General features: G+C 41.3%; 1 protein-coding gene across 3 annotated transcripts in view; it reads left to right on the top strand.

The window, feature by feature from the left end:
• The window catches only part of GALNT13 (polypeptide N-acetylgalactosaminyltransferase 13), a 153,031-nt gene that overhangs the window by 76,391 nt on the left and 64,005 nt on the right, over positions 1–12,635 (top strand). For all 3 annotated transcript variants that reach the window (XM_030488320.1, XM_030488318.1, XM_030488319.1), the window contains exons 5-7: positions 7,406–7,572; positions 8,834–9,041; positions 9,498–9,668. In XM_030488320.1, the coding sequence (XP_030344180.1) occupies positions 7,406–7,572; positions 8,834–9,041; positions 9,498–9,668 (546 nt within the window). The remainder of the gene's footprint in view (positions 1–7,405; positions 7,573–8,833; positions 9,042–9,497; positions 9,669–12,635) is intronic.

The raw sequence follows: 12,635 nt of genomic DNA, 5'->3' as shown, positions 1-12,635 counted from the left end.
CTCTGGAGAAAAGCTTCCTGAGGCAGGAAGGCACACTGCTGCATGGGGACAGAGCACTGCAGGTTCCCGGGGTGGCTTCTTTACTGAGCCTTGAGCTGTGGCTTTTCATATAGCAGTTGCTGTGGGATGCTTTGGGGCCTTTTGGAAGGGAATGGTGCTTTTCTTGAACAGGCAATCCGGGTCTTGTAAAGGCTTCATTGCAGTGGGAGCAATGTGCTACAGAAAATGTACCTGTACAAAGCATCTAAGCCACACCAGCCATCCTCTGTGAGGTTTAAACACCAAATAACCTAGAAGTAGTCTATCATAATAAGCAGTTTCATGGTGTATCTTGCCATATGTTTGCATTGGGAAGGTGCTGGGAGGGGGAAGAAAGATGAAGGATGGTGACAGGCAATTACCGATGGTGTGGTAGGGTCTACCCTGGTCCAGTCTCTGTCTATCTGAAATTGTCAATCCTTTCAGGTCATCCCTCCACTTGCTTTTTGAGAATACTTCTGCAGTGCTAATCAGTATCATGAACATTTGGAGGGCTTTTGACAGTATACCATAGCCGAGCTTTGTTGTTGGAGTGCTTTGTTGCTGGGACAGCTTTCAAAATGAAATCCCTGAGTTCAGAGGCATCAAGGCACTGTAAAGGCTGTCCAACATCTGCCACTTCCTCACTCCCATTGAAGATGCCTTCACTTGCTGTTGTTGGCATGGACCAATATTTAAAAATACTGGTGCTGAAGCTGTCCCATAAATATTTGAGTTTTCCGCAGCTCGTTTGAGAACTGATAAACATTTTCCTAAGAATTGGCATGTGAGATCTTATTCCAAATAAGAACACATTTAAATGTATGGAGTTGTTTCAGTACCTGGGATAAGCTATTTAAAGGTGAACTCCTACATTTTATGTAAAATTATTCCAGATCATTCTTCAAAAATAATATGTGTGGATGTGATACTAAATTGAGACAGTAAAAGAACTGCAAGGCATGAAGTTCGTTGTAAGGTAACCACACCTATGAAAAGATGAATTTATTGATTTAATTTGCTTTATAATATCTGATGTTTTGGCAGTTTGCTTAACTGCAATGTTTCCACTTTTAAGAGGCAATTTCACAGAGGATCTTGCTGCATAATGATAAATTCATCACTTTGGCTTACACCACTCTTTGATATGGGTCTTTGTGTGCATTACTATGAAATTAGGATTGCGTTTTTCTCATGCTTTGACACTGCTTGCAGCTTTTTTGACCTTGTACTGTGTCTAAGCACTACAGAGTGTAGATTCAAGGGGTAGTGGTTGCGTCGGACCCACGGGTCAGCTGTGGCTGCGTTAGCTGCCGTTAGTCAGCAGTGCTCAGGAAGTGTGATGCGCTAAGATCATTGCTGTGGTGAACTGCAAACAGGCAGAAGTATGTGCATGTCCTGCTCCTCTTTGGGGCTGATGGACAGCTTGTGGGGTGTCAGCAGCTTTTCCAAATCACCTCCTGGTGTAGTATTCAGCTCACAGCTAAGAATTAATGAGGTGGTAGATAATATTTAAGAAAATCATGTTAGCTGGAAAGAAATACAGCAGCAGGTTTGATAGGACATAGCAGGATTTTAAACTGCGCTAATTTTAAAATGCAAGAATTCAACAGTGAAAGAGACAGGAACTAAGAAGCAAAACTGAAATAAGTGCAAAAAGAGAAATTACATGTCAGGCAAAGAAGAGGTGAGGAGCTTGCTTACGTTTCTTTCAGATGTTATCTTCTTACTACATGTATTAATGGTTTTGCACAATCATAGATACTTCATAATGCTGGAAGTCATGACTCCAGTGCAATCTAGTATTGCATCAGTATATACAAGAACATTATTCATCATTAATAGTGAATACCCTTCTGGGAGGAGAGAGACCTTGCTAACCCACAGAGAAGTTAGGGTTTCATATGTGCACATATGTAGGTTTTTATGTATATATAGATAAATAAAACTATGTATGTACATGTTTAGATATATATAAACCTATATCTGTTAGTTACCTGAATAAATATACTGCTGCTGCACATGTAATATTAATCAGAACATAAATATGAATTAAAGCAGAGACAGAGATGCAGTGTATGGCAAATCAGGAGTTTATTAAGTTAGAACTGGGAAATCTCTCATCCTTCACTTCCGCCACCCTGATGACTGAAGGCTGCAGCATGCACTATTGCTGGTTTCTCAGTCTGTCTATGCCTGAAATTTGGGATCCCCTTTGGTATCCTGACCAACAACTCCCCCATTTTGCTGGAGTCCCAGGCTGTTTCATGTTACCTTTATCCTAGCTTGGCTGTGAACGTTCTCTACAGCACACCTGCCTTGCCTGACTGCATGTGGTAGTGGAGCATATTGTTCTGCCTTCTGGGGAGGGCTTCACAGCAAAAGCACTGGTCCTGCACAGGCTAGTTTCCAGTGCCCTCTTTGCACTAAAGTGTACCAGTAAATCTGGTCAGGTAGAGGAATCATACCAATGATCCGGTGTTACTAGTCTTTTTTCTTTATGGGTGTTGATCTTTTGTATTTTCTCTAAAGCAAAGCAAGAAAAGGTAATGACTAAATAATCATGAGAATCCCTCAAGTCATATAAACTACAACTCTTTAACACAGTTCTATATGTTCACAAATCTATCATATAAAAAATACTACATCATAAATTGTATATTTACAGGGGAGACCTTATCGTTCTCTACAACTACCTGAAAGGTTTGATTGGGTATTAGGAAAAATGGCTTCACTGAAAGGATTGTCCAGCACTGGAACAGGCTACCCAGGGAAGTGGTGGAGTCACCGTCCCTGGGGGTACTTAAAAGACATGTAGACATGGCGCTTAGGGTCGTGGTTTAGTGGTGGGCTTGTCAGTGCTGGGTTAACCATTGGACTCCGTGATCTTAAAGGTATTTTCCAACCTAAATTATTCTATATACTAGTTATAGTCTCTTTTTTTCCCTCCAAATATTTTTCTTTCATGCATGATCTTTTGGCTTGAGTTGCTTCCCTGAGAGCTTCTACACAGTTCTGGAAGGGATAAAATCACAGTGCAGCCCTTCACACTCACATAATTTACATACAGCCAATGGAAAGGGTGGTAAATAGGTAGAGTCTCACTCTGTTTCCATGTTATTGATCTTGGAAGATGTGTTTTTCCCACATTTAAGCAGCTGTATTTACTTCATGTGTATTCATAAAGAAACATCTGATGACTGCATGAGCAAACCTAGTTTTTCTGGGGAAGTATTTCCAGTGTCAGTGCATGTTGAACAATCAGTATGCATTGTAAATAGTGCAGGGGTGGTGGAGGGGGAGTCCTTGTGTTTGATAGCATGTGAGTAGCAGATGACTTATTTATTGCTTCTTCAGCGCATGGTGTATTTTTGAATTAGAAAAAAACGCAGCATGAGTCACTGTCATCATTTCAGTAGAGGGACATGAAAGGTTTTTATTTTTTGTGCACTTAGAAACACTTGAAAGTGAGCAGAATGTTAGGTTTGGGACTGAAACACCATTAAAGGTGTGCTGCAAGGACAGAATGGAAATAGGTGCGTCCTTCCCCCTTCCCTAGGGTAGGGCGCTGCAGAGCCCAAATCTCCGAGACGTTGCCCCTCTCACGGGATGCACTCCACTGATAGTCAGCCCAGAAGATGGTCCCTGGGTAGGTACTCTTGGACGTAGTGGAGATGAAAGAGCTGATCTGAAGCAGAAAGCTGTGTATTTGTTGCTGCAGTTGTTGAGGGAAGGCAAGGGAGCAGCCATTGGCATACAACAGCCTGTTGGGGCTGGAACAGGGAGGATTTGGTATGCTGGGTGTCTCCCAACCACGCCCTTCTCATGCCAGTCTTGCACCATCTCCAGCACCTCCCTGGCCATCTGTGTGCTGCATTCATTCCTCATCATGCGGAAAAACTGGCCAAGAGGTGGCACTGGGGCTTCTTAGTGAGGTGGATCTGCAAAGAGGTGTAATGAGCATTGGGTTTGGAGCGTGGCCACACACAGCTGGGAGCGAAGTGGGAAGCAGGGTACAAATTAGTCACGTTTGGCTGGATTGTGATTGTTTTCCATTGCACATCTTGTAAATGGCAATGGGAATTACTTTAAGAGCATGAACAGTGATTATACACCCACCGTATGGTTCTATTATTACCAATCTTTGTTGTTTAACTTCTAAAGTGAATCAAATACTCATGAAAATTGCTTTGAGTGAGTTTAGTGAAAACTGATTAATGTCTTGCTTCCACCAGAAAACAAAGGCACGTTGGTAAAAGCATAACCTTACAATCCAGAGCAGTCTCAGCCTCATACCAGTCAGTATTTCAGTCTCCTTGCCTCCTTACTTCATCTTCGTCATCTTTAACGACTCGGCTGGACATGGCAGGTTCCCCATGGAGCGGTGCCATTGCTGTTTGTTGGGAAATGCTGAAATAGGACTCAGGACAACAGCATGTGTATAAGTGTGTAAATGGAGCACTTGCCTTATTGGTGGGAAATGAATTGGCAGCTTTCTGGCGTGTGGTGTGTAACACTTGTGTCAGCAAGGTAAGGAGCCAGCTATGTTACACGTGCACTCATCGATAAACAAGCTCTAATGACTTCTTGTCTGTGCACAGTTTGCTGACTCCAGAGCAGTTGCTTTTTAAAGATTTGGTCCTTAATAGAATAGAGTAGGCTGTGTCAGTTGGAAGGGACCTAAAATGATGACCTAGTTCAACTGCCTGACCACTTTGGGACTGACCAAGCTAAAGCATGTTGCTAAGGACATTGTCCAAATGCTTATTAAACACTGACAGGCTTGGGGCATTGACCACCTCTTCAGGAAGCCTGTTCCAGGGTTTGGCCACCCTCTTCATAATGACACGCTTCTCGTAGAACCATAGAATCCTGGAATGGTTTGTGTTGGAAGGGACCTCAAAGCTCATCTACTTTCCAACTCAAAGCCCCGTCCGACCTGGCCTTGAACACTTCCAGGAATAGGGCACTCACAGCTTCTCTGGGCAACCTGTGCCAGTGTCTCACCACTCGCACAGTGAAGAACTTCTTTATATCTAATCTTCCTTGTATCTAATCATGTCCAGTCTGAACCTCCCCTGGCACAGCATTGAGCCTACCCAGGCATCCTGTCCCTAGGTCCCAGGGACAAGAGATCAACACCTCCTTCTCCGTGTTTACCCTTCAGGAAGCTGCAGAGAGCAATGGGGTTGCCCTGCAGTCACCTTTTCTCTGAACTAGACAATCCCAAGTCCTCAGAGAACATGTCTTCCAGCCCCGTCACCAGCTTTGTTGCCCTCCTTTGGGTGCAGTCACGGACCTTCATATCCTTAAACAGTGGGGCCCAGCACTGCACACTGTGAGGCTGCACCAACGCTGAGCATAGCCGGATCATTGCCTCTTTTGACCAGCTGGTTATGCTGTTTCATGTACTCAAGGATGCTTATCATGGATTTTTATGACCATGTTTATGATAATTTAGTTTGTCTGTCTGCTGCAAAACATAGGACATGCAGCATGTCTTCTTCCTGGGTGTTCTCAGCTCGTCTAGCCCTTACCTTCCCTGGGTACCATAAGATATCTTGAAGAATAATAAGAATGATACTTAAAGTACTGAAGATCCTGGCAAATATGACATGATGATAAACATTCTCATCCTTAATATTCTGTTTGCTCTGCAAAATTAGTGTTATACTACAGACAAGGAAATATCCTTTCCTTCATGTCTCATTTCACTACTGGCATGCTTTTCAGAATATTTTTAAACATAATGTTATGTAGTAGTTATTTTCCAATTTCTAAGACTGTATCTGTTTTAAATGTAATTAAAATGACTGTTACGAAGTATAGGACAGGCAGAATTTATTCCAGCTTGGTGTATAGTTTTAAGTATCATGTTAAGCTCTGGAAAAAAACTCTGAACATAAGCAGTACTGAGCTTTGTACTACACCCTTTGTGTTTTCAGTCTTTGATATTTGACTTTCAGATTCAAGGGCTGACATGAGACACCTTTTAAGGTGAGGAGAACCTTTACTGTGCCTTGGAAACAAATACATTCAAAATGTCCTTTTTTTGGACATCCCGTCCTGCTGGGCTCACACTCCTTTAGATGCTTCTGGGTAAAGAGAGGGTATTGTCAATGGTGATAATTAGTAAAGGACTTTTATTTGGTTGTCTGAACTCTAAATCTAAGTTGCAATTGATGGATAGTTATATCATTAATTAGATTGCAGAAATTGGGAAGGCAGGATGGCTTCTAAAGCAAACTTCAGTGGTCATCATCAAAATGATATCAAGACTGATGAGTGTCTGTGTGTTTTGTACAGCGGGGACCAAAATTGAACAAAGTATTCCATGCTAATGAATAACTCACTGATTTAGAAATTTTTAGGGAAGCTTCAAATTTGTGGTGTTACAAAGAAGATGCACTAAAAAGCTATACATAATTTCTTCTCCCTTTACATGCAATTTAATTTACTGGTGTATGTGTGCCACTGCTGAAGAAAGTACATCCATGCTCACCTGTCCTTTCCTGAACCCAGACCACAGTGGGAACAGCACAGCCAGAAAATCATACTACAGCAAAATATATATATATAAAAAAGTGCAAATTATTTCAAGTCACAACGGTTAAGAATCCGTATTAGGTGTATTTAGGTGCTGTGACTTGGCCTGTGTCAACAGATTGATATAGGTGTGTTTGTGTTTTTGAAATGTGTCCAAGGTCTGGAATAAATGTGCAGAATTTTGGGTTGTCTCATGTAATAAGCAAATTAATTTGCTTGTACAAAATCAGCAGTGTTTGGTATCTGTTGCTCACTTGGCCTTAATTTCTCCATTTTCCAAAATGAAATTGTCGACCTCTCATTCTTCCATCGAATGGGCATGTAGACTATTATAGAAAATAGTAATTTTTTCCTTCTTTTTAAGAAACCACCAAAAAATGGGAAGTCTCAGGCCTGTGTACTTCAAACTACAGAATTTCGGATTTCTCACAAGAAGAGACTTATTTGACCTCACTTTAACCACTCAATACACGTAATATTAATTGCCTCACATCCTGAGTTTTCTGTTTGCGATGTCAGGATACATTGATCCAGAGGCTGCTGGAAGCTGATTTCTTGGTGTACCAAGTGGGAGCGAGGAGTTCGAGGCAGCTGGAAATGCAGCGGTGCACCTTCCTCTGGGTGCTCTGCTGTGTTTTCTTAGTAAGAAAACAGAATTTCAAATCCCCTCTGCCGCTGGGCTGCGGGTGTGGGAGTTTGAAGAGATCAGTAACTGGTTTGAAATGTATCCCAGTCACAGGAATGGAGCCCCTTTTCCAGGCTGTCTTCAGGGTAGAGCTCTTTAGGGATTTTCTTAAAGATTAACCTTCCTTTTCTTCTGTTTTGGGGTTTTTTTTGTCAGGTGCAAAACAAAAGTCTATCCTGATGAACTCCCCAACACAAGTGTGGTTATTGTCTTTCACAACGAAGCCTGGAGCACTCTGCTTCGGACTGTGTACAGCGTGATAAACCGCTCACCGCACCGCCTGCTTTCGGAAATCATCCTGGTGGATGATGCCAGCGAGAGAGGTAGGTTCAGGATGGGAGGAGTCTGTTGTGTGTGTTGTTTCAGTACCACTGCAGACTTCACCTGCAGAAACGGTGGTGACGTCTGACTTCCTCTCGTCATGCTGAACTGGACCTGCGCCTCTCTCCAAGCATCTCCGACTGGACTTTAAACCCAGGGTTTAGAAAGAAAACTGTCCGCATATGAAACTGTTATTACCTGGGAAGGGAATCACATTGTGTTCTATAAATGGAATCAATGAAATGATAAATTTTCCTGGAGTAGCCAAATTAATATAATGGCAAATACAACATCTAGGTACAACGGTTCAAGGGACAGAGGGTGCAAGCTAAGCCAGCCTTTATTTCTGTAGCATTAACTTAACTGTAGTTACTGTCCTGGATTTTCCTGCTTCAGGAAAAAAGTCAGCTTGATGTTTCTCTGGGCCAGAAGGTAGAGGAGGACTTGAGCCCAAGTAACTACAATTTTTTCCTAAAAGCAAAGTTTTGGATTCCTAAAGGGCTGAAATGGTGAAATTCATCAAAAATAGATGTGTTTGTATTAATCATAGACAAATCAGTGTAAACATTTTGCACTCCCTGTTGACTGCTGGTTTATTTCAAGGAAACTGATCCTGACTCTTTAAAATTTTTGTGATGCTTTCATGAGATACTTGGGCAGATGTGTCTGTATGCGTGGGCTGTTTTCCATGTGGCTGCCCGGAATAGAGTGTTGGTGCAAACCCCCATAGCTCAGCTCTGTCTTCAGAGCAACTCTAAATATGTCAAAACGCATTTCCTGTGTAAGGGCAGTGTTTGTGCATGGCCGTCCTTGGAGGGCCGAGCATGACGCATAAAGTCAGCACTTATATTTTGAGTCCTTGGTACTTGCTGGTACAACATCTTTACATACAACATTAAATTGCATGTAAAGGGAGAAGAAACCTTACTAAAAATACTTTTCTTCTGGTGGTTTCTTTCTTTCTTTCTTTCTTTCTTTCTTTCTTTCTTTCTTTCTTTCTTTCTTTCTTTCTTTCTTTCTTTCTTTCTTTCTTTCTTTCTTTCTTTCTTTCTTTCTTTCTTTCTTTCTTTCTTTCTTTCTTTCTTTCTTTCTTTCTTTCTTTCTTTCTTTCTTTCTTTCTTTCTTTCTTTCTTTCTTTCTTTCTTTCTTTCTTTCTTTCTTTCTTTCTTTCTTTCTTTGTTTTTGGTGGGTTTTTTTTGTTTGTTTGTTTGTTTGGTTTTTTTTTTTGTTTGGTTTTTTTCTTCCCCCAATTATCTTTGGCAGAGTTTCTGAAAGCCTCATTAGAGAATTACGTCGGAAATCTGGAAGTCTCCATAAAAATCATTCGGATGGAGCAGAGGTCAGGACTGATCCGTGCACGGCTCCGTGGGGCGGCAGCCTCTAAAGGGCAGGTGATAACTTTCCTGGACGCGCACTGTGAGTGCACCCTGGGCTGGCTCGAGCCACTGCTGGCCAGGATAAAGGAGGACAGGTAAGGGTGGCTCTCCCTCTCCAGGTGCAGGGATCTGCCTCCTGCCTCCAGGCCAGTCCTTGGTTTGTCTGTCCTGCTAAAAAATAGAAATGAAACAAATCATTGATCTGAAAATGAAGATTACATTTTTTTTTTAATTATTTATAAGGCAGGTGGAGTGTTCTCTAATATTTGTGTCAAAATCTAATTTCTAAATAGATAGGTAAAAAGCTTTTGATTCTTACAGCAGGATTTATGTTGCTGACAGTAAGAATAATAATGCCAGTAATGACAGCAACCTGTGCCATTTACTTTCACAAGGTCTGGGTGTCCCCCATCCGGATGACCACATTTCTCCATTCTTTTTACCAGGCATAACTTTTTGTCTGTGTGACCATCAATACTCTGAATTTTTTACTCTTTTTTACTAACATGAAAATCTGTTTTGTTTAAAAAAGCCCAATTTTTTCCTTACAGGAAAACTGTTGTCTGCCCAATCATTGACGTGATCAGTGATGACACTTTTGAATACATGGCTGGATCTGATATGACTTACGGAGGATTTAACTGGAAACTGAACTTTCGCTGGTATCCGGTTCCCCAAAGGGAGATGGACAGGAGGAAAGGAGACAGGACCTTGCCTGTAAGGTGAGTGAATCAAGAGAACTAAGCTACTTGACTCTACTGTGTACTTGTTGATGTAGATAATAATGTTAAATATCTCAAGTTGTGCTGCAGTACCAGAGAACATGTGTCAGAGAGTGGTACACTGTTCAGGGTAGTGAAGACCAGAATCTGACCTGTCCTTAACGCTGCAATGTAGGTATCAGAGCTGAGAAAACTCCTTTATATCTTTTTTTTAACATTCAGTAATTGAAAATATTACCTGATTTTTAAGTTCCCTCTCTGTTTTCTGCAAATAGCCTGTTGACCTTGTGTTTACAGCTGTTACTGTCTTTTCATAATTTATTGCAAATATTAGAACATATTTCTGAAATTTAAATTGTTGAACATTGAGTCCAAGTATTCGGTTATGATGATTTGCACTTAAAATGTATGCTTTTATTGCCTAGAAAAGAAAATTGATGACTGTGCACACTGAGTCAAAAATGATCCAAGAGTATGTCCTGAATTCCTGTGATCATTCCTAACCTCTTTCATTTAATTGCTCAAACCACAGACTGTAACAAAACCCCTATAAAAATTTTAAATGAAGCTGAAACAGAACAAATTGAATAAATTACTTGCAGTGGGTTATTTGCTCAGCTCTAATAGCTTCTGTGGTCTTCATGAAAAGGTTTTTTTTAAAAAAAAGAAAGCTTTCACAAGTGGATGTAATGGTTTCAAAACTGTGTGAGAGACATGATGAAGTGCACAGAATTCCATCCTGCATACCCCCAATTGTGCACAACAGGCAGATAAAGGGAGATCTCAGGGGACAGCAGTCACAGCGCAGCTTTGCGACACACTTCCAGGTAAGGCAGTGGGTGGCCCAAGAAAAGCCTTTCAGAATTACTTATGCCAGAAAATGGGCAAAATTTGTCACTGCTTGTCCTTCAAAGCCTGGAGTCACAGAATCATGGAATCACAGAATGGTTTGGTTTGGAAGGGACCTTAAAGATCATCCAGTTCCAAGCCCCCTGCCATGGGCAGGGACACCTTCCACTAGACCAGGTTGCTCAAAGCCCCGTCCAACCTGGCCTTGAACACTGCCAGGGATGGGGCAGCCACAGCTTCTCTGGGCAACCTGTGCCAGTGCCTCACCACCCTCACAGGGAAGAAATTCTTCCTAATATCTAATGTCAGTCTCCCCTCTGTCATTTTAAAGCCATTCCCCTCTGTCCTATTCCTACAGGCCCTTATAAAAAGTCCTTGGAAAGGGCCAAGTTTTTAAGATTTTATTCTCAGGCAGTGATCTCAAGAAACATGAGCAGGGTCCCCAGGAGCAGACCCTGTCGTTAGCAGGAGGGCGATGAAGCTATTTTTGAGTAGAGAGAACTGTTTTTCTCATGATCTAGAATATTACCACTCAGCTGTGAAGTCTGCCAGCAGCTATTTCATTAAAGCTCAGGTGTGTGTTAAAATTGGTTGAGTTAATTACCCTAACGAGCTGCAGAGCCTCATGCAGTGCTGGCTGCCGCTCCCGCCGTGCCACTCTCTGGGCTCTGTTTATCCTGCCTCTCCTGTGAAAAAATTCTCAGACACAGAGAGTTCTCAAAGAAATGCAAATCCCATTTCTTATTCTCCTACCTTGAAATGGAGTAGTACTTGAAGTTAATCCAGAATCAGGCATGTAACTGACTCCTAAAATTATTAAACCAAAAAATAGTACTTTATTTTCCCCTCAAAAATTTTTTTTTTTTTTTTTTCTCCCTCCAGCAGCTTTCAGCTGGTGATCACCTGGGCTTCTGGGGATTCTTGTGGTGAGATGGGTGTTAGTGAGCAGGGCGTAGGGGAAGGAGTCAGAGGTTAATGCCAAGTGCCACATGTCCCAGAAGTATCACTTACACAAGTGCTTTAGAGTGAAGAGGTGGGCTCCAAGGGTGTGTAATTGTGCTGGCTTCAGATCAAAGTGTCAGCTTTAAGACACAGAGATGGTCTCTCTGACCATGTAGTAGAGGCATTTCAGCCTCTTCAGTGTCAGAAGAAGGTGCTCCCTGTTTCGTTTTCCCTTTTACCCAATGGGAAGGGAATTAGCCAAGCAAGTGATCCGTGGAGCTGGTCGAGGCTAACAGCTTTCCTGTAGGAAACAACATTTAATAAGTCATCAGCTGTGTTCAGCGCCAGCTGCTATTTCCAGAAGCTTATCAAGTGCAGTCCAAGAGGCTGTCGCACTACGTCAGTCCTGAGGTGTCACAAATTCTGCAAGTGTATTTCAGCTAAGCTGAGAATGGTTTTGGCAGCTGCTGCCACCTGAACATTCAAAAAATGGGGGATAAAAATAAACAAAAGCCTAACCCATGCCAAAAATTTAGAAACAAATTGGTGAGTTTTTTTTCTATTCCATGTTGCTTCCCCATTCTTTAACATTACTTCAGTGTCTCATAGATTGAATGTGTCTTTAGTCATATTTTTTCTTTGTAATCATCAATGGAATAGGCATGGAATACAGACATCATTGTATTACCTATTTGTGTGCATGCAATATAGCTGCTGCCCTCAAATTCTTTTTTCTAAAATTTCTAATATTTCTTTTTTTCTAAAAGCTTTCTAAATTCTACTTTTCGTTACATTAAAAATCCACATAACTGACAAAAGCTTTACTCAGAATATTTCTCTTCCATAACAACATTGATAAGTTCCTACCTTTGCCTTTTAGATTTAAAATCATAACACATGCATTTTCAAACTATGAATTATTTTACATACAATTTATTATTTATGTATAATTTGTGTTATGGTATAAGTATTCAATTATTATTTATGTATAATTTGTGTTATGGTATAAGTATGCAATAGCAGAGTCCAGCTATTGCATAGCTGTAACCAGTAACCTCAGTGAAGTTGAAGGTCAAAGGGGCTGTACTCTAAGAATAGGGTGCCTGATTCTCTCTAGTTTGTAGATGTGAAACATTGCTTGCATGTTTACCCAGGGAACAGAAACTGCTAAATTCC

Source organism: Strigops habroptila, chromosome 5 (assembly GCF_004027225.2).
Source record: "Strigops habroptila isolate Jane chromosome 5, bStrHab1.2.pri, whole genome shotgun sequence".
Taxonomy (NCBI): Eukaryota; Metazoa; Chordata; class Aves; order Psittaciformes; family Psittacidae; genus Strigops; species Strigops habroptila.
This window is presented reverse-complemented; position numbering and strand designations above follow the sequence as displayed.